The sequence below is a fragment of the Montipora foliosa genome, chromosome 8 (genome assembly GCF_036669935.1).
Source record: "Montipora foliosa isolate CH-2021 chromosome 8, ASM3666993v2, whole genome shotgun sequence".
In the NCBI taxonomy this organism is placed as follows: Eukaryota; Metazoa; Cnidaria; class Anthozoa; order Scleractinia; family Acroporidae; genus Montipora; species Montipora foliosa.
Genome location: NC_090876.1, coordinates 4,697,114 through 4,723,921, shown reverse-complemented (window position 1 = coordinate 4,723,921; position 26,808 = coordinate 4,697,114). Strand labels below are relative to the sequence as shown.

The 26,808-nt window shown below is 39.2% G+C and overlaps 1 protein-coding gene across 3 annotated transcripts in view; it reads left to right on the top strand.

Moving 5' to 3' along the window:
* LOC137968047 (bromodomain adjacent to zinc finger domain protein 2B-like) overlaps positions 1 to 26,008 on the top strand; it is a 33,361-nt gene extending 7,353 nt beyond the window's left edge. Inside the window, exons 7-41 of one of the 3 annotated variants that reach the window (XM_068814667.1) lie at positions 489 to 612; positions 992 to 1,084; positions 1,496 to 1,588; positions 2,056 to 2,130; positions 2,227 to 2,288; positions 3,140 to 3,205; positions 3,348 to 3,392; positions 3,907 to 3,972; positions 4,480 to 4,542; positions 4,850 to 4,927; positions 6,165 to 6,276; positions 7,389 to 7,522; positions 8,939 to 9,049; positions 9,701 to 9,810; positions 10,163 to 10,237; positions 11,220 to 11,481; positions 11,567 to 11,626; positions 11,728 to 12,802; positions 12,958 to 13,030; positions 13,970 to 14,052; positions 14,725 to 14,909; positions 15,195 to 15,249; positions 16,056 to 16,164; positions 17,390 to 17,448; positions 18,441 to 18,477; positions 18,592 to 18,730; positions 19,105 to 19,194; positions 19,689 to 19,745; positions 21,167 to 21,279; positions 21,459 to 21,498; positions 23,062 to 23,286; positions 23,814 to 23,887; positions 23,986 to 24,067; positions 25,435 to 25,524; positions 25,670 to 26,008. In XM_068814667.1, coding sequence (XP_068670768.1) covers positions 489 to 612; positions 992 to 1,084; positions 1,496 to 1,588; positions 2,056 to 2,130; positions 2,227 to 2,288; positions 3,140 to 3,205; positions 3,348 to 3,392; positions 3,907 to 3,972; positions 4,480 to 4,542; positions 4,850 to 4,927; positions 6,165 to 6,276; positions 7,389 to 7,522; positions 8,939 to 9,049; positions 9,701 to 9,810; positions 10,163 to 10,237; positions 11,220 to 11,481; positions 11,567 to 11,626; positions 11,728 to 12,802; positions 12,958 to 13,030; positions 13,970 to 14,052; positions 14,725 to 14,909; positions 15,195 to 15,249; positions 16,056 to 16,164; positions 17,390 to 17,448; positions 18,441 to 18,477; positions 18,592 to 18,730; positions 19,105 to 19,194; positions 19,689 to 19,745; positions 21,167 to 21,279; positions 21,459 to 21,498; positions 23,062 to 23,286; positions 23,814 to 23,887; positions 23,986 to 24,067; positions 25,435 to 25,509 — 4,200 coding nt within the window. In that variant the 3' untranslated portion in view covers positions 25,510 to 25,524; positions 25,670 to 26,008. The remainder of the gene's footprint in view (positions 1 to 488; positions 613 to 991; positions 1,085 to 1,495; positions 1,589 to 2,055; positions 2,131 to 2,226; positions 2,289 to 3,139; positions 3,206 to 3,347; positions 3,393 to 3,906; positions 3,973 to 4,479; positions 4,543 to 4,849; positions 4,928 to 6,164; positions 6,277 to 7,388; positions 7,523 to 8,938; positions 9,050 to 9,700; positions 9,811 to 10,162; positions 10,238 to 11,219; positions 11,482 to 11,566; positions 11,627 to 11,727; positions 12,803 to 12,957; positions 13,031 to 13,969; positions 14,053 to 14,724; positions 14,910 to 15,194; positions 15,250 to 16,055; positions 16,165 to 17,389; positions 17,449 to 18,440; positions 18,478 to 18,591; positions 18,731 to 19,104; positions 19,195 to 19,688; positions 19,746 to 21,166; positions 21,280 to 21,458; positions 21,499 to 23,061; positions 23,287 to 23,813; positions 23,888 to 23,985; positions 24,068 to 25,434; positions 25,525 to 25,669) is intronic. The other 2 variants (XM_068814668.1, XM_068814669.1) reach the window with 2 other exon arrangements.
* The last annotated feature ends 800 nt before the right edge of the window (positions 26,009 to 26,808 follow it).

Sequence of the window (26,808 nt, the reverse complement as noted above, 5' to 3'; positions counted from 1 at the left end):
AACAGCGGCCATGTTGAAGGAGTGAAATACACGTATTCTTTTCGGAATTGAACTCCATTTTTATGAAAATTCTTCCTTAAGTTTTGTTTTAGTTTGCAAATATGGCTGCTAATGACATGAGCGAAAACACTCTGTACGTTACTTAGAGGAGGCAGTGTGGTCCAGTGGTTAGAGCGTTGGGTTTGCATGCGGCTGCTCCGGGTTCAAATCCCGTTCTAACCTCTGGCTTGGATTTGTTTCTGGTTGTCCCTGATTCAACTCCACCACGCTTTGTAAATAGCCAACTGGTTGCCTCCCGCCAGTTGGGGTTCTTAATAATGTTTCTGTTAAGTTTGAATTGTTACTTTCACCTTGTTAAGAGTGGAGTGCCTGTAAAATAGCTTGATAGCTAAGTGCACTTCCACTATGAACAAAGCATTTACATTTACATTTTACTTTACTGTAATAATTGAAGTATCAATTGAGTTGCAAGGTTTTGCTATCGTCAGGGAACAGTCTTTGAACCTCTGTCTGAAGAAGAAGTCAATAGAAGAAAATTGATGGCTGATGAAAAGGCTAGAGTGAAACTGGATAAATTAAACAAAAAGAAAGAGAAGAAGCAAAAGCAAGCCGGTATGTTGTTTTTAAAACATTAGTTTAACAGGGTCAGATTGTATATATATATTTTTGTATATTATGATATTTGTTATGTGCTGTAATATCGACTAGTTTAGCGATTTCACATCAAATACAAAGAGTATAAATAAGCCAGGTCAAACTTAAGATGAATAATGAAATCATCAGATTACAATCTAAGTGATCCAGTTGTTTTAATCACCTTTTGTCATACAGTGGTACATCCTCATGTGCAAACAATATTATAACCATATTTATTGGCATGATCAGTTCATCCTCTTGATTATCTCTTAATTCAAATGCTAGTACAGTGTAGATGGGAAGAATTTAGAGATCAATCATGAATTCAGTGGAATTGATTTCCATCTCACTGCAGAAATGATGCAGAAAGCTATGGAAGCTAAACTTGTAAGAAAAGCTCAACGTCAGGCGGTTTTGGATGCTGCTAAGATGGCCAAGAGAGAAAAAGGTTATTGAAGACGAATGATAGCATGTGTTACAAGAAAGAGGGGAAGTGTGTGAAACCTGTTGCTTGGCAAGAGTTCAGCAGAATAGAAAATTAATAAAAAGAGAACAAAAAACTTACCCCTGCAAAATTTTCTTTGTCCTTCTTTATCCTATGGTCTCTTTAAAAATAGATCTGATTCTCCAAATAGTACAATTTTACAACAAAAATTAATTGTCTAAAATTTTATTCAAGTTTGTCTGAAGGAAAATTGGTTCAGAAATTAGGTTGGGATGAGATTTTACCGTTCTGCGCAATCTCCATGCCAGGCGACAGAGTTGGAGTGAGAGGGCACGAAATTCCAACAGACACTCGTGTATCGCATGCTAATGTTGTATTCTACCTGTTTGGCCTTGTGTGGCGATTTCATTTCAGAAATGGCCAATAAGGCAGCTGCTGCCAAACGACTTCAAAAAGCTCAGCGAGAAGCTGCCTTGGAAGCCGTTAAGATGGCCAAAAGAGAGCGAGGTTTTTATAAAATTCAAATGTTTGTTGACTGGTGGATTTGAAATGCATTTTCCAGAAAGACTGACTAACCATTTTAAACAAAGCAATCGTCGTGTGACCAGGATGCCCAGGGAAAACTTGGTTCTCATAAAGCATGTCTTTGTCAAAAAAAATCCTTGAGAAACTCGTGTTTGGTTGACCTAGAGGAAAAGTCTTGTTAATTTGCAAGCCTTTTTCCTTTTCCTGTTGATATTAGATCCTTTCATTTGCAATAATACGGCTTCAAGAAAAATGAATTATTAAAAGTTGTTGAACTTTATGGTCAATTTTGCTGTTGATTGGTTAGAGGAAAGCTTTTCCTACTGAAAATGGCAATTGAGAGTTAAGTGAGGCATAAGATACATTTATAATATGCCTGGATTAAAATAGCAATGATTCACCTTTGCTAAAGCAAAAAATTATGATCTTGTTTAAATTTTCTTTTATAGCGGAAGCGAGAATGCGTAGCAAAGCAATGAAGCAAGAAGCACTCCAGGCAGCAAGAGAAGCTAAAAAAGAAAGAGGTACAGAGCTACAGAGCCATGATTTTTCTCTATTCATTGCTATTATTTGAATGATCAGTTTATTCACAATCTCTTGATCTTCTCCTTTTGTTTCAGTCCGAATGCTAGCAGAGCAGAAGCGTCTCGCCAAAGAACGAGCTAAAGAGCAGCGGCAGATGGTAAGGTGCCATTTCTGTTTTACATGTAGATACAATTCTTACTTCTTTTTTTTTTTTCAGTTAGCTCATTTTCATGGTATAAGTGCAATTAGGGATCATGAAACAATTAAATAAACTCGAGCAATAAAGAATTTTGTGTTTTTTCCAATTTTAATTAGTAATATTTCTGACCCTAATACTTTCTTCCATTATTATTTCTGTATATTTCTTTGCAAAATACTCAGCATTTGTAACATGAACATGATCTGTCTGTGTCTTTATTAGCAAATATTTTTTTTACCAAATTATGTGACTGTCTCAAGGTTTCAAAATGTTCCAAGGAATGTTGATGTCACTAGTCACATTCATACTTTTGGAATGCAATTAATCATTTGAAGAACAATACATTGGGGACCAGTAATATCGCCTTTCTGATTGGTCAATGTCAAATGTATTGAAATAAAATGCAATTAAATAGGTTATGGAGTGCAAAAGAGGATATAGAGTGCAATGCGGAAGTTGCTATGGAAACAGCGATGGATTGATTTTGTGGAGTATATAATAAATTTAAAAACGTATGAACTTGCTCATTCATTGCATGATTAGTGGTCACTTGTGATGTTCTGGAAGTTCTCAAATTGCACTCGCCTATGTCTCTGACACTTTTGAGAACTTTAAAAATATCACTTGTGCCCATAAATCACAAATTGCACTCCCGTTCATGCGATTTCTTATACAAATCACCATAAATATTTTTGTCAACCCTTTATCTGCAACTTAGCTTTCCACATTTGTAATTCTTCCTTCTTGGTTATTATTGTCATCATTTTCACTCTTTTAATTGAGACAACAATAAAAGTGTGTTTTGTTAGGCTCGTCTGAAAAAGAAAGAAGATGCAGCTAATGCCAAGTATGAAGACGCAATGAAGAAAGCAAAGGTCAAGATCAATAAATAAATGTATTTGCTGTACTAGTGCTATTTATTTTCTTATTTATTTTTCATCTTGAACTCTAGGTGTATAATATTTTTTTATTGTGCTAGATTTTTCATAGATTTACTGAATGTTTAACTGTTCTTAGGAAAGGGAACTTAAGCGACAACAAGCTGTTCTTCTCAAGCAACAGGTACAGCAACTCAAAATTAATTATAATCAGAGTCATTGTCATCATTATCATGATTTTTGTCATTGTCCTTGTCATGGCCGTGCATCCTAATTATTATAATTGTCAGCATCTTTGTTAAGCCTGGTTTTCACACGTGACACAAGCACTTGCATAAGTGCAAGCGTCGCAGCTCTCATGATTATTTCACCGTGAAAACGACCTTGATACGAGCATAAACAGAAGCACTTGTGCTTAAACTTGTGCTTGCATTCACCTTATGCTGTGTGGAACCAAACCTGGCAGAAGAACAAAGAAATTTACTGTGTCTGACCATATCTGACCAATTAAAGTACTGGTTCCAGATTCTCCACATCTGAGCTTTTACTTTGAACAAAATGGCAGAGGCCTTGGTTGATTTTGATGCTTATGTTGATGTTCGTTTTCACGCTTACCCTTGTGCTTGCATTGCTAGTGAAAGCCAGGCTTTTTCTCAGTATCATCATTAATTATCTTCCCTTGTTTTTTCAATCAACAGGAAAAGGAACAAAAGAAACAGCAGCAAATGATGATAAGGGCCATTGAAACACAAAGGAAACAAGAGGTACAGTAAGTCATTGTAATGTCAAAGTTTAGGGGTCTTTTGACGACAATCTACTATTACCATATTTTTAACTTGCTTTAAATCTATTAAAATGCTTACAGTAACAATAAATTAAATATATTACTCTTTAAAGGCTGTAATGATATATTTGTAAAAATTAAAAAATGGTGCCCTGGATTTTCAAAAATATATTTTGATTACTGGCAAAATTTGTACATATATTTTTTTGCTAATTCTAACAAAAATTGGCTTCAAAAAGATACATTGTAATTTGGAACCTATCCAAAAATGGCTTCAAATCAGCTAATAAAATGTTATTGAAAGGAATGTTAAAAACACTTTATTATTTAGAAGGTAGTTGTTAATGATGAAGTTAGTATGGTTAAATAGTCTAATTTAAAACTATTTTAAAATGTGCAGGACTTTTAAAGTTTTGGACAGGAAGTTCTTTGCATGATGGACAATTTACTTTCGATTTGACAGAAATCATGTTTTCATCTCTTTTAGGAGCGTGAGAGATTAAAGGAAGAGAAAAAGATGGAAAAGAAGCTTCAAAGGGAGAAAAAGCTTGTAAGAAGATAATCTGTGTGTATGCAAAATTACTGACAAGTATACTGACAAAAATGTAGTAGTGGGCAAGGCAATAATACTGTTTGTTTTTGAACTATCGACAAACATTTACGGTTAGTTGGTAATATCGGCATCTTTTGCCACTGCATACTGTCATTTTAAAGCCACTCTCTGCATTAGGTACATTGTATATGCTGAGAAATGTCCTTTTTCTCCTTCGTGAAGATTGTATGAAGGCAATTTCCTTCCTGTTATCCTTCTGCTAATCCACTTAAATTACATGTACATGTGTTGTTTCCTTGCACAGGAGCAAAAGAGAAGGGAAATGATCCTGGCTCGTGAATTAAAGAAACCAGTTGAAGACATGGTTCTAAAGGATAGCAAGGTAATAATGTGCAATCTGTGTAAGGAATTTGTCACATTCTAATCAAATGCTTTGGCAAATGGCCTTTCAAAATCAAGGGTATGCAGGAACTCATGAGTAGGAGCGAGCAACTCCCATATATTCCTGTCACTGCGTTTTCACAAAACAAGTTTATTTTTAGATTGAATTTCGCGCAAAATGAGACTCCCAGAGGAGCCCGATGACCAATCACAGGAAACTAACTTGATGTCAATGTGTCACCGAACTGGATCTGCCTTTTTTATTTTGCGGCAAAGGTAGTCTAAAAGAGATTGGTCTTAAAAATGCCGTGACATAGGCTTAGTATGGGAGTTGGTCGCTCCTACTCATGGGCTCATGGGGTATGATAATGATAATGATAATGATACTGATACTGACAAGGACACGTTATGTTCACTTTTTTTGAAGCCTTACAATTTGCACAGTACTACAGCAGAGCACATTGTTTAACCCTTCAGCTCTGCGGGGGCCCTCACTGACGAGTAAAATCCTCTTGTGAATGTTAGACAGAGTAAAATCTATAAGTGGCATTATTGGGAGTGAAGGGGTTAACTTGAAGGGGCTATGTCACCTTATTAATTTAGGGTGTTTAGGGGGGAAATCTTTAGTTAATCATGTGTTTAAAACTCGAAAATGGTAATGTGGAATTCCTTTACTGCTAACATTATCATTACATCACAAGCAAGATGAAGCTGAGTAAAAACGACCTTTATCTAGGCGATTTGCCATAATCTTGAAGAACGTTGAGCCAACTTTTTTCAAAGTTACCCAAATGCAACCTGTTTCAGTCTTGTCCATTTGTGTCCATCCATGCTTCTCTTTTCTTTTGCTGTATTTCTTTTATGTTGTCCAACATATTATAATATTTATTATTATTATTAGTATTAGTATTATTATTAACCTCTTGGAGCAGAGTCAGGAACAAACAAACTCAACCCAGATAGAGCCCAGCTTTAGGAATCAAACCTGGGGCATTGCCTTTTCAAATGTTGCTTGATGATACGAAATAAATGTCAAGTTGCCATGTGTTTCTTTACTAGTAAATCGCAGGTGTGTGGTAACAACGTCAGTGACATACTTTGCTATCCATGTTTTTGTTCTCACATTATTTTTATACATGTCTGTGCTCTGTTGCTGCACAGTTGCACAAGTTTATGATGGGTAAAATTAATGTTTGCATAATTTATACCCCTTCTGTGACTGTTTCTTTTCTCTCAAGGTGCTTCCTGCATTGGCACGAGTTATGGGTCTGAAAATACCAGGTGGTGCTTTTGCTGACTTGTTGATGGTTCAGGAATTTGTGCACAATTTTAGTGAAGCTTTGGATTTGGGTAAGGGAATTAATCTAGAGTGATCTGTGGCTAGTTTAACATTTCAGCATCATCACTTTGGAAGGCAAACAACAGGACCTCGAAGATGTTGTTGTTTCTCAGTTGATTGCATGCCTTTGGTTACCATGAAAACCTGCAGATAAGCCGCTCCTTTTTTCCAAAAACTGTCGCTAGAAATCTTGCTGCTTACCTTCGGGAACATTTGAAAAAAGGTATCGTGAAAATTGATGCCGATTTCCGTCAATTGACACTTGTATGTATGTAAACAAATATTACACAAACCTACAAGGGAGTACTGGTCATTGCTTCCATCTTCATTAACAGATCCTTTAAGGGGTGTATGGTCGCTTTTCTCCAACAGGAAAATGTCACACATGACGGAAATTCCATTTCCCGGAAACCTGTTTGCAGCATCGATGACGGCCTGTAACTTCAACAGTAATCGATCCTCCATGAGCAAGAAAATACCACGCTATTCTTGAGTATTCGTGTGGTAGATGGCCCACTGTTTCTTCGCTGTTTAGCACTTTGATAGCAAATTTGTTGAACTGATTATCAAACTATCTTTGTACTACAAGTTTATCTCAGACAGAGGGCTGCCAAATCTCTTTGTAGATTATGGTAACCACGAAAAGCAGATTCAAACTCGAACATCTCCATCTGGGTAATCAAACAAGCCAAACCAAAGTGAGATTGTTCTCGTCCCAGTCTTAACGTGGCTTCGTATAGTGAGTTTATGTTCAATGAACAGTAGGCGAAGAAGATTTCTCAAGATTCGACTTTGGATTTCTTAAGATTTCTTTCCAAAAACCCTTTTTTCCCAAATTAGGGCTACTAAATTCAGGGTGCGGCTTATCTGCAGGTGGGACTCATCTGTGGGTTTTTTACAGTACTTCAATATTGCCATTTTTTTTAACATTTGCTTTTGTTGGCTGGTCCAGTGAGTGAATGTCCACAGTTAACCCATTCTCTCCTGGCACCCGAGGACCCTCCCCCCCAGTTCATGAGTAAAATCGTCTATCTCAAAATACTGAAAGCTTGTGTGTGCTTACATGTAGCAGCTATTTAACTTTTCAAGAGCTGAGTAGTTTTAAATTTGCGTTGCGTTACAGATGCTAATGAGATCCCTTCCCTGTGGGAAATGCAGTCCTCACTGTTAAATGATAGCAGTGAGGATGTCTTTGTGCCACTTTGTCAAAGTCTTCTGATATCTGCGTTAGAGGACCCAGGATGTGAAGGACCTGATGTGAGTTATACGTTATAACTCTTGCTCTATAAAATAATTGTAGTTGGGTTTTAAAGATATCACAGACAATATTATGGTTATTGTGTTGACCAGTATTCTCATATTCTGTTAAATTGTTGACTGTGTACCGGTGACTCTGTTAGTTGAGCATTGGTCTGCCATGTGGGAGGTTGTGAGTTCAATTCCAGCCAGACCAACACTCAGGGTCTTTAAATATCTGAGGAGAAAGTCCTGCCTTTGTAATGACATCTGAAAATGGTTTGACTCTCTAGTCTTCTCTGATAGGGACAATAAACCGGAGTCCCTGTCTCAAAACCCTCTGAGATGTAAAAGTGCCCACACACTGTTTTTGCAAAGAGTAGGGCATGTAGTTCCCGGTGGTGTGGTCTGTCTTCTGTTGTGTATCATGGTTGGGAGGGTTAATCTCAGATATACTGCATGTAGCTACAGTACATCAAGCTATATGTACTTTACAGTCAAAACAGCTCAAGCGTTCAGACTCAGATGAGCAGATTAATGAGTTCATTATTGGAAATTTGATTTCAGGAATACAAATCCAGCCTCAGTTCAAAATTCGAATTTTGATTGGTTTATTGCTCACTTCCGGTGCTAAGCCAGCGTGAAAATGCGACAGGTGTACCAGTTTGCATAATCTGCCAAGGTCGTAACAGCAAGCATGATTTGCCTTTCTTTTTAAATTCATTTTTCTGTCCAAACTTTATTTCGAAAACAAAGTGTCTCAAGTTTGAGGATACTGGCTAGATTACAGAAAGGTAATGTTGCTGGTCTAAGAGTGAAATGATGGTTGTTTGACATATTATGTAAATCAGTAAACTTGTGAAATTCCCATGCCGGCCTGGCACCAGAAGCCAACAATATTCCAATCAAAATTTGAGTTTTGAAATGAGGCTTGATTTGAATTTTGCAATATTCATCAGACGAACAGATTACTGAAATGATTACTGAAATCAAATTTGTAATAATGATCTCATTAATCCGCTTGTCAGAGGAATGCTTGAGATGTTTTGACAATAGAATCCAAGGGTGCAACTATTAATAAAGATATGATGATGATGATGACAATGAGAGAACTAAGCAATTAACCCTTTTCTCCTAAGGGGTTCCCTGTTGATTAGTCAAATTGCCTGGCATTAGACAGAGTAAAATTGATAACTGGCCTCTTTTGACTTTAGGAGGGAAAGGTGTTAATTAAAGTGGCTACAGTTATTTTTGAATGCAATATCTGTTATGGATGTCCTTAAAATTATTTGGATTTGGAGTACAAAATTGACTTGAACTTTCATGGATTGATTGAGGTATATAGCATTGTTGTACTTGTGCAAGTGACTGTAACCCTCTCTGATTATAAGAAAAATCTTATTAAACTACGATATTCTTATTGTTGTCTTTTAACAGTCTTTCACAATGCTGGGAGTTGCGTTAGCCAAAGTGGAATTGAATGAAACAAACTTCTCCGAAGTTTTGAGACTGTTTGTAATTTCAAGAAATGCTGGAGATCCTCACCCAGTAAGAAATTCTTTAGTTCATTATTTTTATTGAAGTTCTTGTTTTTTCCCTTATTTATTTGTTGACTGACTGATCCATTTGGCAAAAAGAAATTTTGTGGCCTTTCTGGCAGCCGCCTTTTGCCTGCCATGATAATGCAATGGAGGTGTACCAGCCTTCTCAAAACCGGCCGGTCGACGGCTCAATGAGCCGCCTCCTCAGAAAGCTTGACCGTCTCCTTCCAGTCAGAAAATGTCACACAACACATTTTTAGCTCAAACATGAAGTCACTGGAGATATTACAAAAGCTTGAAAAAAGTTTGTTTCACGTACAAATTCGCGGCGGCAATATTTTTTGGCGTCGCGCACATGAAATGTTTATTAAACTAACATTCCAGTATTTCTTATCAGACTCCAAGCAAGTGTCAATTCCATATGTGAAATTTCGTCACTTTAAATCCCCCAGATTGCACTAAATTGCATCTGTGAGTGTCTAAATTTAAAAAAATCCCTAGGGGAGCATGCCCCCAGACCCCCCTAGAAGCTTGTCTCCTTTGGGCACTCGCTTGGGTGCCTATAGCACCAAACTGTCTCCACTTTCCTCATGACTTGCTCCCGAAAAATATTTTGAGAAGGCTGTGTACAAACAAGTATAATTGCTTTTTTTCTCAGCTTGCTGATGCTCTCCTCTGCACACCATTCCAAGCGCTCACCATGTCAGATAAGGCAGGAGTTATGGCATACTTGTGCAATGAATTATTGTGCAGTAGAACGATATGCAAGTAAGTATTCATCTTTGTCATTGATCTTGAGCTAACAGCTCATCACCAGTAGTATCGTAACAACTTTGGCTAAGGGGAGTGGACTTGGGACAGTGGCAAGAGCAATAATTTTATTACCTTCTACCAGTTGATGTGGCTTGGGAATGATATCCAGACTCAAAATCATGTGGGTATATCGCTGACCTTGTTGATTCTGTGCTCTACTTTTAGAGGTCATTACCTCACTTTTAAGAGAAAAAAGCATCAGAAAAAACTTCAGCAATACCCATAGAGCAAACCCATAGAGGGCAGTGTAATGATGATTCTATAAAAACAATATTATTGAACTTTTGTTGTTATGGTTTATACTCAGGGAAATAGAAAGTAGCATTGAACACATGTCGAATTTGCGTCGTGACAAGTGGGTTGTGGAGGGCAAGATACGCAAGTGAGTGTACCAATAATATTTGATGATAAAAGTGTTTGCCTGATCGGTATGCTCAGTATTTCTCAGTATACCTTTCAATATACCCTTACCCTCAGCAGGGTTCTCAATAGAATTTTGCACAGCCGTTGCTGTACTACTGTATTTTCAACTGTAACACTGACGGAGATGGCCAAAGGCCATGCCGCTTGGGTCTAAGCTAGTAGGGGGGGGGGGGGGGGGTTCAGGGGCATGGTATTCCGGGAATTTTTTTTTTATCAAAAGGCTCAGAAATACGTTTTCCTTCATTCTGGGGTAATATTCTCTTATTATTTCCAAACAACATTTTGCGCACTTTTTAATCTATTCAGTGGGCCTGAGAACTGGAAATTGAAATCACTCCTTTCCAAACCATACACTTATACAGTAATATTAAGTGATAAATTAACCAGCAATGACAATGCTTTCCTAAGTTAAGAAAAAGTGAAGGATCCCTGATTGGTCAGCCTTTCGCTTCACAGCATGTGCGGCCATATTTGGAACACAACATCTGTGAATGGCCTGGGCAAAAATGTTTTGAATTCAATATGGTGCCTATGTTTTTCTTAGCAATTGAAGCCCTTCAAATACAGTTGTGTTCAGTTGATCTGTGGACAGGCTACACGACAAGGAAAATTGCAAAAGCAACTAACATGAAATACTTTACTCGTGTAATCGCTCCAAAAGTCATTCTTTCATTTGTAATATTGAGTGACTAACTGATTTACTGATGAGGCGCTTTCAAAGCTGTAACGCTTACTAGTGACACCCGTCACTGGGTTTATGGGTTATGGCTTCTATTGAGAACCCTGCTCAGTATACCTTTCAGTATTGCTGTAAGTTGCAGTTAGATTTGGGCTTAAGTTGCAAGTCAAAAGCAGTGTTTCCTACCTTCTGGAAAATGTTAAGTGATTTGTTACCACCTCTCTTCTTTGCTTTCCTTTTTATGCTTCCACTTTTTGCTTAGATTGAAAGCCATCCAAGCAGAGAAATACCCTGTAGTGAAAGTAAAGAAGCCACCAGGACGTCCCAGAGCTGATGCCAATATTGCAGACCCTGAGGGTGAAAACAGCATGTCTAACTCCTTAGCTGACGACAGTGTGCAAGGAAATGAAGATGATGATGAGGAGGAAGAGGAAGAGGAGGAAGATGAAGATGATGATGATGATGACGATGGCGAGGGTGGAGGGGATGGCACACAGTCCAGCGAAGAATCTGACGAGGAAGAGGTATTATTTGTAAAAAGTCAATATGCAGATATTATTATGGTCAAGGAAAATGATTGCTTTTAATTAAATAATTTTCAATAAACAGGATGCTACAGAGCCTACAACTCAGGAGGAACTTGAGAGAAGACTAAAAAAGTTTGAAAAGGTAAAATCTCGCGCATCTTTATTCACAGTTTTTATATCAAGATTTTGTTGAGTGCATTTTCCCTGTATACTAGCTAATTTAAAGAAATTTTTAACTTGCAGAAACACTCACAATTTCGTTCCAAACTGTTCAGTTCTTCTCATGCCCTGCGGGCTTTATGCCTAGGCCAGGACCGCTACAAAAGACGTTATTGGATTTTGCCCCACGGGGGTGGTGTCTTTGTGGAAGGAATGGAGACAGCAGAAAAAGAAATTGTACTTGATTTGATGACAGAATGCCTAGAAAACTTTCATGCACAGGATGTGAAGGCTGGGACTGAATTTGATTCTGTGAAACAGGAACACCAAGGGGATCCGATAAAAAGTGGTATGGAATACCAAACTTTGCCAGAGACGTCGTTGAAATCTCCTTGTCATGCAGGTCTCAAGTCTCCACTAAAATCTCCCCTCAAGTCACCTCCACATATGAAAGCTGATAACAGAGACAATGCTTCAGTCACGTCAGGTAACAGCATGCTTTCGGAAGGAAATAACATTCAGTCACAGAATACCCAGCAGAGACTTGACAAGGCTTACATACCCAGTGCGGCAAGTAGAAATGCCATGGAAATTCAACGAATTGAAAACCTTTTTAGAAATGAATCATCATCATCAAAGCTGGCTTCACAAAGTCATTCCAGGGCACCAAAGCCACAGGAAAAAAACGGTTGGTTTAATGTTCTTCCGCGCATGCCCTGTGATGAGTCATCGCTGACACTCTCTCACACACACAACAGTGGGAACTTTGTGCCCACATACAGTAAGAGGGGAGGAGATATGGACTTAAGTAACACACCACCTACGTTAAAACGCCCCCCTGGCCGGCCACCAAGGATTTCTAATCTGAGTGATGGTCAAGCTGGGCCCAGCTCTGTTCAGAGGGATGCTCCTGGGCATTCAGTCTCGATTCAATACCTTCCACAGCTTCCTGTTAAACGACCACCAGGGCGACCACCTAAATCATCTTACCAGACATTTAATCTGACATGTTTTGACGGCAACAATCTTGCTGGTGCTATACCAACCGCCACTGTAGCTGCCAGCACACAGTCTGTATCAACAATGTCCTTGTCATTTGAGGAGTTAAAGAGGAATGTGTTGGAGTCATTGATGCAGGAACCAGCACCTATCCCACCTGGTAAGTGACGAAGACACCTTTGCGCAATGTAGCTTATCCCACTGGCAACAATAGGCCATGCCTGTTTTGCCAGGAAAAAATGAATGAATTTGGTGGTTTTCAAATTAGACAAAATCAATGATCTTGTTTTAAAGCATTATTTTCTGTTTGTTTAGAGTTACAGCATGGTTGGTGGAGAATAACAGAGCCATCCCATCTGAAGGAAATCATCAAAATATTGCACACAAGGTAGAAATAAAATTTAATTTTTGCTTCCTTTTCTTGGAACTTGAGTTTCAGTTCTGTGTGGAGTTGATTAAAACACATTTGACTCTATTAATGCAGGTTCAAACTACATGTAAGTGTGTGCATTGGATTTGGAGGTGCATCTTTTTAGTGTGTGATATAGTACTAAGCAAAAGAAAGAGGTAAAGGGAAGAACACTTTAAGCATAATGCTAAAAAAATAAAACAATAAGCAGACTCGCATTTCTAAGAAACTTCTTAATTTCTGCTAATTTTCCATAGAACAAGGCAAGACAACTCAAGAGTCCCTATGACGCTTATTTTTTCCCCAGTGTTTTTTTTTTTCTTTTTTTACTTTTCGTTTAAATATCTACATGTATAGTGTCTGGACTGCAGTATTTCAAAAAAATTTCCCTCATAGAATATAAACGCGTTTAAGCTGGCCTTTGATTTTTGGTCCTGGTAACAAGTGACGTCAAAGAATCAAAGTAATGCCCGCTAAAACGCATGGATACACTTTGAGGGAAAAGTTTTTGAAGTACTGCAATCCAGACACTATGGATAAATAAACAAAAAACAAAAACAGGGAAAAAATAAGCATCATAGGGACTTTAAAAATGTCTTTGCACTTGTCCTTGCAAGCATGTGATCTGATCACATGATCCAAATATATCACAGGTTAGTGTACTGACAAAAATGTAGTCCACATAGTTAGAGCCAAAAGTACTGTGTGCTGTTGGGTGTGTTCTTGTGCTCCAAAACTTGACGTTGGTCTAGTGCACTGAAAATCTTGCAATCCGCAACCAAAATGAACAGGTTTCCTTTAGTGATTTTAATTTAACCCAGTTAACACTTTTATTTTACCCAGAGGCTTACCCTGGTCTAAAGAAGGCAGTCTTGATTATTCCCTTTAAATGAGCGACATTTTCTCTCCTCTGTGCAGGGGAATAAGGGAGAAGATTTTGCAAAAGAATTGCCAGAAATACAATGAATATGCGAACAGTTCCTGTACCAAGGGTGATCAAGGTAATTATCGATAATTACATGGTATTGTAAAATTTTAAAAGCAGTTGGTCCCCTGTTAGCCTGTGGGCCCATCATTGAGCTTCCTGTGCAAACCCCAAAACAAGTTCTTGTTATGCATTGCATTGAACTGTCAATTAAAATGTCTGAACTCTTAGTTTTAAAATATGGCCTAAGACACCAGGGGCTGGTTCCTGAAAGGTGTAATAACTCCATTCCAGGGATAAACGTGCCTTATTCCGGCACATTTATCCCTGGAATAGAGTTATTCCTCCTTTCAGGAACCGGCCCCAGTGTTTTAACATTAAATTTTGTGAAATTAATTCCATCCTAGTTTTTGTTCTTGTGAGTTTTTTAATTTAAAGTGATTGTAATTTTATTAGATAGTGGATAGCTTGTGTACATGATGTATAGTAGAAATTAGGTGGCCACATATAGACAGTGATGTCCCATATAAAACCTTGTAATTCTTCTTGAAGAAAGTTGTCGAAAACTTTGATTGATTTCTTGACGATATAGGAAAGGTACAGCATATTTTAAGTGGCAAATCTCTAAATCCTCCATTTCTTGACGAGCCCAAATTTTTATGGTGGTGATTAGTTCTCAGGCGATCGCATCTTTGGTGTCATTTACTGAGTGATATATTTTTTTGCTTCCCCTTGGATAAAATCACAGTGGACAGCGATTCAGATGAAGAAGAAGAAGAAGAAAATGAAACATCGTCAAACAATGAGCCCAAGAAAGACACTCCTGTTGAGGACAAGACCTTCCCTCATGTGGCATTTGCTGTTGACAAAGCTATTCTACGGGAGGTTGAGGAAATGGAGGAAAAAGTGTTTACTGCAAGTCTACAAATCAAGGTAAATCTCTCAAGCTAACAACTTGACTCACTGACCCTCCAATTTTTCAAAATGATCAAGATCAACCCTGTTTTCTTCATTTCTGATCATTCTGCTTACGAATACAGAACAATCTACTATTCGTGCCATTCTGTTCATGAATACTGAAAATGGTAGATGAGTAAAGTAAGCAGGACTCCTAGTTCCACCATCTGCCCTTATTCCAAAATAATTCTTTCAAAAGAATGCACCCTGAAATAAATGAAAGTTTATGACTTAATTAAAGAAAGAATTAATTTCTTTTAGGGTTGGAGGTTACCACCAAAGGCTTCGAAGGGATTGAGTCGTAATTCACTGTCTGGTGAGTGAACAATTTGTAAACATTAAGGCTTTTTGTTTAAAAGCACTCCTTTCACCTTTACCAAGCTGTCTTTTTTCAGTTGCATCACAGATTTTCATCTTTTCTGTTCTCTTATGTATTATCTGAATCCACTTAGCCCCGACCACTTCCACTCCTTATCAATAATATGCTCGATAAAAACTTCATGCGTCTCAATTACTTGAGAGACCCTGTAGCTTTCCATATGTGGTCTGTGATTTGAGAACGAAACCATAGATGATATAACACAAACGATGCTGCTATCTCTGATAACAAGAGAGGCAACGGGCCATAGGGACCAGTGAACATAGCTGTCTACTGAGCTACAGGATTAATCCAAACACTTGAGGCTCATTCCTCCATTTCCTGTTCTTGATTCTCAAATTTCAAAACTCAAGCCTTGAAACTCAATCCTCGATTCTCTAAAACATTGAGGATTGAGTTTCGAGCCTACATGTGACCAGTACTGCAAATAAAATACTTTTTTCACTCAACACAATTATCACTGGACAACGTTTCGAAAGTAAATCTGGTACAAATATAATTTTGATATTTCTTTGAGCGTATCTCGTTGCATGGACCGTGCTCAAATCAGCAATAGGGAGTAAAATGTTTCTTGACAAAAGGTCCTACTGTAGTTGTTTTAAAGGGAAAATATGTAAAACTCGGTGTCTTTCGGTAGGATTGAATTGTTCAGATAATGTCATAGCATCATCAACGATTACTTGTCCATGGAGGTGGTGGGAATTTAACTTTTTCTTTTTTGCACTATTTCATTTTATCTGTAGATCTCAAGCCTCTTGCAGAGGAAGGTCCATTGGGAATTGCTATCAGTAGATTGGCGTCATTAGAGAGCGGCATAGAGAGGCGCTACCTTAAACATCCCCTGAGAAATGAGTGAGTTTGTTACTGTCTTAAACTTTTGAAGTGGGCAACTTCGATCATGATGTCTTTCTACAGTTCATGTACATTATTATTTTCGAAAATTTAATCTGTGGCATGGAAATGTTGTGGTTAGCATGCTGGACTCCCAAAGCCACAGTTGCTGGTTCAAAATATCAGTCACCTTATTGTTTTCTTAGACAAAAAACTTTGCTTGATGCTATCGTTCTTTGCCCAGGGGTATAAATTATTGGTACTGTTGACATATGCTGCGGGTAACCTGACGAAGGATTAGCATCCTAGGCCCAGTTCTTCAAACCCTTATTAAGCTACCGGTAATCCTTGATTAAGGGAAACTTAAATTGCAGTTTGTTTTCTGATCACAACGTTTCCACAAGATTTTTAGCCTCCCAAATTGACTAAACGTTTGCTTTCCTTCAGCTTAAAATTACGAGGTTAAGGCTTTTTTGATGGCCAATATGCAAGCCTTGGTTTTAGTATTTACCTTGCAATCATGGCTAAGCTTCTGATCAACTGGGCCCTGTCCAGGGGGAGTAGCAATAATGTCAGTTGCTTCATGCTACCTGTACTTGAAACTCCAGGCTCATGAGCCCCAGAAGCTGTGTACGACTACCCATTTGAGAGAACTTTCTTTTTGTTTTTACTTGTGGGGACCATTCATTCACTTGAATGGGTGGTCTAGCCATCCATATAGAGTGTTTTCTACCATTTTCACCTTGAAATTCCCCTTTTGTGTTGCATACAGTACTTAACGTTTGCAAAACCAGCAGCCATTTGACCCACAGCCAAGCGTTGAGGGCCATGGGCTTCCTGATTGTTTCAGAACCAACTGGTTTTATTCCAAAATAATGTTAATGTTATGGTTTTACTCAGAAGGAAAAACAGTACTTGTTGGTTTAAAAGATGAACATGCACTTCTTCGTTTGCAAAAACCAGCAGCCATTTGACCCACAGCCAAGCTGTGAGGGCCATGGGCTTCCTGATTGTTTCAGAACCACCGATCCTCGGTGACTTAAACGTCTGTTTCGACTTTCCTCTGATCCGCGTAGCTATAGCTTTAAATATCCGTAAAATGGAGCACTGACAGAGGGAGGGGGGGGGGGGGGGGGTAAAGGGCGCACCGTCGGCTTCTATTGATACCAGCCTCGTAGCTGAAGGAACTACCGACGTTAAATAAAGTTACTTTACCTTTACCTTTATATCTTTATCATTCTTCTAGCAAACTTCAAATTCCTTCGAATATTGGCACAGCAGCGGCCCCGGGGGAGGTACCGTCAGGTTTGTATTGTAAAATAGTGTCCAATTCAGCAAGTCATTTAGCATCCTTTGCAGACATTCCCACTTTTGCCCAGAAAGTCACGCAATTAGATGCACGCCCAATATTGATATCGAACGGGAAGTGTTCCTTTTGAAGTCTAAGCATTTGCTACCCATTTCTAGCAATGCCGTATTTTTACCGTATGTGTAAGGGTTAGGACCGGACATTATGGGACACTTTGTAACATTGATTGCCTGTGACCCAGGTACGGAGGATGTTGAGGTTGGAAAGAAGAGCAAGGCGAAAGTCTCATCAAAATCATTGTGCGTCGAATTACGTATAACTATTTCTGGAAATATGATTTGGCGTTTAACATCATTTTTGAAGGTTACTTTGTGCTACTTGTCTGAGAGAAGGTAGTCGGCTGAGCCTTTGAAATTAGTGGACGTGTCTTTGGAATACACGTGCATTCCCCTCCCCCCCCTCCCTTCCGGGTGTATATAAGAGATTTGACTGCACAACGGTCCTATCTCAAAATGAATGAATTTCGTTCTGATAAAGGGCTTACCCTTGAAACGTCAGCCATTTCTTTATTAGAGCAGTTTCCAAATGACTGTTTAAAAGTCTTGACTTTGGATTTAAAAGTCTCGCGCCAGTTTAGAAACCAATTGGAAGGAAAACCAAAACCAATTTGCACGCGCGAATTTTCCCGCGCTTTGAGTAAGTTACATGGAATTGCTACAAATTTCCTTTGGATTGGTTCAGTGTGCTGTTTGCACCTGCTGTGATTTCTTTGAAGTAATCACTTCAGTATTTGTTTGACAACACTCAATTGGAAACCGCTCTATGCAGTGATAAAACGAAATTTTCGTTTAGATCTCAAGCTTCTCCTCCACCGGTCAGTGGGCAATCAAACTAATGCCGCATAGAGAGCAATTTAAGGGTGTCTGGGTAACCTGAACCCCAAATTTGAGTCGACACTGGAGTCATATTTATTGTTTGTCTTCTTTAGGAGAAGAGGGATTACCCAAGGAAGCTGAGAAGATGGAGTAAGTTGTACAATCTTGTTTTTTTTTATTTGTATTTTGTCCAAGCCAACGTTAGTTCCCAAATACTACAAATAAAAATACCGTCTTTAAGTTTCAAATGTTGTATTGTTGTAGGGTCAATGTGGAAATGGTGACCCCAGCACTTAAGATATGGCGGGATGCGGTTCTGACGGCACAGTCTGCAGCTCAGTTGTCAATGTGTTTGTCCATGTTGTATGACTGTGTGGCCTGGGAAAAATCAATCATGAAAGTTGTAAGTAGCTCAGACACCTTAAATTTAAAGCTTACAATACCAACTTTATTCATTCAAAGGGGGAGATACCAGAGTTTATCCCTATACGAGGGATTTCGCCCAGATGTTATTGATCTAGAGTAACTTTTGATAAGGGAGGAAAACCGGAGTACCCGGAGAAAAACCCTCGGAGTCAGATTGAGGTCGACTGAAACTCAGCCCACATACGACCTCGAGGCCAGGGTTGAACCTGGGTTGCCGAAGTGGGAGGCACGGTTGTTAAATCATAGTTGTGAGTTAGCCCAATTAGATACATAGCCTATCACTTCTCCCAATTGTTTTCCATACACCAAGCAGATACCTCTCTTACCACTTAATTTTTTTTTCTTCCAAAGTTTTGCCAGATTTGCCGAAAAGGAGACAACGAAGAGTTGCTGCTATTATGCGATGGATGTGATCGAGGCTATCACACATACTGCTGCATGGTAAGACCACAGGATGCAGGATACAAACTTCCTCTTTGAAATGACATATCCCGAATTCCCCTCCAATTGGAGTTAGGGTAGCGCCTAGTATTGCAAACGTGACCTGTGGTCATGAAAAAGGAACTCTATGTGAACGACCGTCTCAATAAATTTAAACTGATCTAGTCTTCATTTTCTTATTGGAACGTCTCGTTTGTTTTACATTGCGTTTTGTATACGTAATTAAGATTTATTATCATTTTTTTCCGTGGGATGCCTGTGGAACACAGGCGCCCGACGGTTAAAAAAACGGTCGCGTGTCTTTTTTTCCTCTTTTTTGTGCTTCTCACTGACGTTAAGCCCTGTTGGCTGGACGGGTGACCGCCAATAAGTTCCCGTGTTGTTGACTTTTTGTTCTTTTGAGATAAATTACCATTAACTTGAATTAAATGCATAGGAATAAATGAAGGTAGCAAATCACATTTTGCAGTCTGACTTTGTGGTTTTCTTTTTAGCCAAAGCTTTTGTCCATACCGGAGGGAGACTGGTACTGCACAGACTGCATTGTCTTGGTGAGCATTCCGCACTGTTGCTAAATAATAGTATTGTGTTTGTTTAGAGAGCGTAGAAACTGTCGCACATTGCATTTGCTTCATCATCTTAAGTGCATATAAAATAGATTAACATAGTTAAGTAAAATATAATTTCGAAGCCTGTGCTTTTATCTCGTGTTTGTCACCGCTGCTTGTGTGTTGTTTCTTGTGAATATGACGTCGGCTATGCGTCTGTCCTCTAATAGATCATAGATGACAACCAATCCAAATGCGTTCATTGTTGAGCTTATTATATAATGCAAATTACATAAATAGGCCAGTTTCGTATTCTAACGGTTGGACTGGATCTAGCATGAAATGGAGGCTAATGCGGGCAAATTAATTTGCATTTGAAAAGATTTGCCCCCATTAGCCTCCATTTCATGCTAGATCCAGTCCAGCCGTGAGAATTCGAAAACGGTCTATTTCGTGGCGTCGACCTGTGATTGAACTCATTCCCCTTCATTCCCTTCGCTCGTAAATAAAATTACAGGCTGAAATTTGAGATTACGAAAAATCAGAGAAACTTGTTTCACTGTAGCTCTTGCTTGTAAAGCCTGGTTTTCACTCGCGACCGAAGCACAAGCGTAATTATGAGAGCGCGTATTTCACCGTAAAAACGGGGTTGACGCAAACACAAGCGCAAATATGAATGTTTTTCTTTTCCTTGTGGTTGCGCTGATGCTTGCGTTCCGCTTGCGTTGAGTGAAAACGAAGCGCAGCATAAGCACAAGGAAATTTGCTACGTCTGTCTGGCCGTGTCTGGCCAATTAAAGAATTCGTTCCGGATTCCCCGCATCTCAACAAAATGGCGGAGGCCGTAGTTGATTTTGATGCTTGTATTGACGTTTGCTTGTTTGTTTGTTATTTGTTGTTTGTTGTTTGTTATATGCATAAGCTCACTTGTGCTTGCGTCGCTAACGAAAACCAGATATCAGGCAACTTCTCAAAAGAGGGAAGGAGAGATTTGCTAGGATAAGAAAGTCTTCGGGAAGACCTTAGACAGCAATGACCAGAAGGTTGCTGACCAGCGGTTTTCGTTAAAACAACTTAGGTACTTTCCTATTATACATGAAGTACTTACCTAAAACAATGGTTTGCTGGGGGTGCTCAGTCTCGCGGGCTCAGAAAACCTGGTTGTGGTCATTGTTGTTTGATTAAGGTTTTTTAAAGTTTTCGAGCTTTCAGAAAAAACATCATCCTCCCGTTTGCCGTTTCACGCAAACTCGATATTCAATCTTTCCACGAAATAAAATCTTTCTCGCGAATGGAGTCTTCTTGAGGGTTTAAGTTCGGCCTTTTTTCGGATTAAAAGCATTTCGAAAATAAGACACTCGAGCACCCCATCTTCATTTCTTGAGTACGTAAATGTAACAAATTATTGACTGGTGCGCTTGCAGGCGGCGGGCGGGGATAACTGCTGTATGTGTGGTGGAGCTACTGGCAAGATGGCTAAATGCGATAACTGTCCCAGAAATTTCCATCTACAGTGCCTCGAACCACCGCTAAGCAAGTAAGTAAATTGCATGGTGAAACCTGCTTCCGTTTTATCTTCTACATATTTACGGCCGGTGGAAATAAGTCTGCGTTCGCAGGAAAAAAACCTGTTTGACTTTCCTTGGATTCGTTGCCGTATATGCACACTTAATCGTCTTCATATTTTATGTGTTATTTTGATGTGATCTTTTTCAGAGTTCCAAGAGCGTCATGGACTTGCCCAACATGCAAACGAGTAAGTCGTTAAGAGTAAAGAATCGTTTTTTAGACATAGGGGCATTCAAAACTTAAAGTTGTGGGCTCGTGTAAGGAACGAATAAGTAAAGTGGAGAAAAACGACTGTCAAAGAACCTAAATGTCTTTAAATCCATTGGGGCTCCTAAAGTAATTTTTCGTTTTGTTTCCTTGGTGACTTTCACGGAGACTCTAATCAATGACGGATTGAATCTGACTGTTTGTTCAAAGTTGGCTTAAGCTTCTTTATAAAGAGCATTTCGTGGGTCAGGCAGTCGAATTCACTTTGGCACTTTCTCAAGATCTTAAAATCACGGTATATGTCACTTGGGACTGTTCCATGTTGCTCTTTAAAGGGATTCCCGATTGAAGACGATCCTTTGTGTTCCTCAACCCGCTGATAGAGGTGTCGGCACGTATTCTTGGTTTTCACGTGACGTCGTCAAAATACAAAAATAAAGAACTATCAATCCTCTTGAGATTTTAGTTTAGTTGGTTATTTAATAGAACAGCTGAAGACTTATCTTTTTACAAATTTCAGTTTGATAGGATTTTTTGTCTTGCGATAAAGCAAGGTTGAATTTCTAAGCTTTTGCGTCACACGATATTAATATTGCGGCCGAGAATGCTGTCACGTAGGTTAAAAAAGTGACTTATCCGCGGAGATTTTGCAATCTGAACAGTCCTTGTATGAGAATAAGTACTCATATAGATGTTAATGAGTCCTCGGAAGACGACTACAGGCCTTTTGTAGCAAAACTCGATGACATATGCCTTTGTTAGCTTCCGGCCGCCATATTTGTGCCCCTCTCAGGGACACAAAAATGGCGTCTCCATACGAAGTCTTATACATTTGAGTAAAATATTTCTTCGAATATCTCCCGCACCAAACATCGCACAGACCTGTACCTTTGCGAGACCAATCGACCACCACACCACTAGCTGCTTAGAGGCAATATATTTAACACTATATGATAATGCTGTATTATCAAACGGCAGTAAACAATAATAAGCGCTTTAAGAGGTCGGTTACCAAACTTCACGACAAAGCTCAACATTTAAAATCAAAGCTTAGGCCCGATTAATCTAGGTTAGGCCTAATTACTCTTCAGCCGCGATATTCTATGGGAAGTTTAAATAAATCTTTGTTTCAAAGAGCAATGTCTTGATCTCCATTGGAGTAGCAGAAAGAAGCGGTTCCAGGGGAGCAAAAACTCCGGGTTCAAATCCAATCCACGGATATGATTTTTACTCTCCTTATTTTCTCTGCTACCACAAGTCCTAGGACACATTGTCCTAAATTCTGGATAATAGTACATTCAAAGCCATTTACGAATTGACGATAATCATTAAATTTAAAGAAGAGATCATGTTGGTGAGAAGACAGGCACGATGAAAATGGCCGCGCAAATCCTGGACTCGAATCCAGATTTCGCGCGGCCATTTTTTCTCGTGCCTGTCGACCAACCAAGCGGTGAAAAAAGGACTGCTCGTAGTCTGTCTTGCGCACCTCTTTCGCGTCAGTGCAGGCAGCGCTTATCGCAAATCGTGGTATTTTTTTTAGAAGCGAAGCAAGCCTCGACGGAAGCGAAAGATCAAAGAAAAAGAGGAAGAGGAGGAGGAGCTTGATTACAGTATGTCCCCCAACCCTCCCGCCAAGGAGGAAGTTCGACCTCACGCAAACCGGAAACAGTCATCCAAGGACATGGCACCGTGTCGTCTGATCTTAGCGGAAATGGAAAAGCACGAAGATGCCTGGCCTTTCCTAATCCCTGTCAATGCTAAACAAGTAAGTAAAGCAGTGAGTCATTTGACGAGAGATATTAATCAACGTTTCGATTTTGTCAGGATAATTTTTAAGATGCAAAAGGTCGTTGCAAATCCGAGTTGAATTCGTATATCATTTTCAGCTCTACTCCACTTCCTTAAAAGCAGAGTCCATTGCCTCGAAGTTATATTCACATTCAGGCTCCGTCAACTTTGATATTCAGTAGGACCATCGAGCCTAGAAGTAAAGTCGATTGTGATTTCACACCCTTCTATATAGTTAAAGGTAATGTAAAGTTCACAAAGTCCGTTTTGTCATCCTGGTGACCTTGCGAAAATCGCGCTGGAAAGGCGGGCGCGTATCAATTCTAAATTCTACATGGAGTAGACTTTAAATGCAATGTCGAATCGCTCGCAGTCTTTCCCCGTGTAACAAAATGACTCTGAAAATCGCATTGGTGTTGCGCTTTAAATGGTCGTTTGTTCATCGAGGTATGAAACGTCTCCTCAGAACTGAATGTTGAACCTTCTTTTGGCTTTCTTCTCTAGTTTCCGGAGTATTACAGAATAATCAGAAGACCGATGGACTTCCACACCATGAAGATCAAACTCCGCGACTGCCAGTAAGTGAAGCGGGTTCTCTGGTTGTTTTGCCGGGATGTCGCAAAAAGTAGTCATTTATGTTGTCCTCGTCGTACTAAGGGTTCCTGTTTTTTCGCAGGTACACAGGACCTTGCGAATTTGTCGACGATGCCCGAACGGTATTCTTGAACTGTGAGGAATTTAACGAAGATGACTCGGAGGTACGTCATGTCTCTGGACATAAGTACTATATGGTCACAACAGAAATTTCGTTGTTGCGAGAAGATAAATCGCCCGATTCCGATATCATAAAATCCACTACCCCGCCCCTAAAGGCTACATTTATTGTTTCAAAATGAAGTTTGATATATCGAAATCATTCTATAGTTAGAGAACAAAGCTACTAAGAGTATTTTTGTTATTGCACGCCATCCTCACTTGCATATATAGCACCTTCCATTTGACGTCATTTATATTGATGGAAAGTTTAAAGTGGTACTATGATCAAAAAATCATTTCCTTTTTTTCTTCAGATTTTGAAAGCGTGTTCGCTTAACACCTAACTGGCAAAATTTTGAGCTTTGAGTTTTATCCAAAGGCTGTTTATTTTGAGTGTAAGTTTTGGATTTCATGGTCCGCCATTACTCACGTTCAAAACTGCCCTCAGAGGGTTGGATCTAAAGAAAATGACGTCATTTACTCACTGGCTTAAAATTTCAGCGTGTAAACGCAATTTATTATATATGCAAAACACGGGTTGAAAAGTCTGAAAGCCCGAAACTTCCGTGCTGCATATTAATTAGGCCGCGTACACACGCATTGCATTCTTAAACTAGTGAGTGTTTGACGTCATTTTCTCCTCGACCCAGCTCTCTCAAGATTTTAAAGTTAGTAATGGCGGACCAATAAATAAGAAAATTCCAGCTAAAATAAACAGGTGTATTTTTAAAATCAGATCTTAAAACTTAGGTGAGTTAGTGTTTAGTTAACATAGTTTTGAAATCCAAAGGAAAAACAAAACTATTTTTTTGGTCGTAGTACCACTTTAAAATCTCACACCGATCGCGCGAAGCGAATGATGGCTTTCATCTTACGGATATATAGACCTCTTTCATAATGGCGGCGAAATTAAATATTCTTCTGTTTTAATCCAAATAAACCTTTCTAGCTTCGCTGCGACGAGCAAATTTCAAAAGAATATTCGTTTCAAAATGAGGGCAGTAGTTCTAATTAACATAAACACAAAAGGTCAATCGGTGTCCCTGCAATGTGCATTACTTCGGTTGTGGTAATCAGACTTACTAATTTGCTTTTGCCTCAAACACGCTACGATACGATACAATACGATACATACTTAATTGACCGCTCCCCATAGGGGCTTTTCAGGGCCAATGAAACAACGGAACAGAACAACAACTGTTAAGAATCCCAACTGGCCGGAGGCAAACCAGTTGGTTATTTACAAGTGCAGCTGGCAAGTTGAACCAGGGACTACCAGGATCAAATTCAGCGAGTGGTCAGAACGGGTCTTGAACCAAATAGTTCTGCCTATAACAGTTTCCCTTTCATTTTTTTTTTCTTTTTCTAGGTCGGCCAAGCTGGCAAACGACTTTCCCAGTTCTTCGAGCGGCGATGGGAAGAACTGGCCTTAACTATCGACTAATAGATAGAACAGACGGTACGATAACCATTCGTTGATTCTTTTCAACCTAGTCCCCAGGTTCCCTCTCTACGATTTAAGCGACTGAATGATTGTCTTGCCTTGTTAGCCGTCACTTGTTCAGCATTTATTTGACGCTATTTTCCTTTCTTTTTTCCAACAGATGACACTAGATTAACCTACCAAGCAAGCGTTTCAACTAGAAGCGTCCGCTGACAATTCATAATCGATCGTACTATTTTATTTCACGAGAATAGTTTTTTCTGTAATCCAAGTCGCTGTTCGAATTTTTGTACCGTGTTTGAACTTGTCACGTGATCAGTCAAGCAACTCTGTATATAGACAAAGGATTGACAAGTAATCTCACAGCATCTATTTAAAGCAATTAGAAGTCGTTCGTACTTGAGAACGATCCCTGCCGTTTTAAAGTAAACCTTTTTGTATGAAATTTTTACTCTTGTAGTCTCGCTGGAATAATAAAAAGTTTGGTTTTTGTAACGCGGTTGCACTGTGTAGATTCAGTTGAGTCTTCTGAAGGATGCAGCACTCCGCAAATGATCAGACTTCTGGCAGTCTTTGTTTTATTCGCTCTGAAGCTTTTAAAAACCGACGCAACCATGTTAACAACACACTGGCATGCAAAATATAGTCCACAACCATGGGAAACTCCATGCCCTTCTCTTCTCAAACTCATTAATTATTCATAAGACTGTAAGCCAATAGGATTATTGCATTTGGTCACGTGCAATGGTTTGGATACCCAGTGAAACCCTTATGGCACTGCAAGCAGTGTTTGAAATTTGTTGGAACACTGCTGGCAGTGTTTCAACAAATTTGAAACACTCCTAATCTGCATATTCATTAATCATGGTAAGCAGTGCATTCCAGAGTGCGCAAATACCAGGAAAAACAATTGATTCCATTTCATTCGTTTGAGAAGTTATTCCAAACACTCATTCTGCGTGTTTCATTGCGATGACAAACAACTCGAAAACAATAAAACACTCGGGCCCGGAGGCCCTCGTGTTTCAATAGTTTTCTCGTTGTTTGAAATCGCAATGAAACACTTGAATTCGTGTTTGAAATATAACTTCACGAACTGTGTTCGAGATCTTAAGATCCTCAGTGTGAAAGCAAGGGTTAGGAGACGAGACCTATGGTTAATTGTTCTTTTACGACAAGATTTAGAATTGTGACCATTTGCACATGTGATTACAAAGGAAGCGCCTTCTACTCAGTTATTTTAAAATCCTTAGGTGTTGTCAGTCTCATTTTAGAGCGATTTAAAATAGCTAAAATACC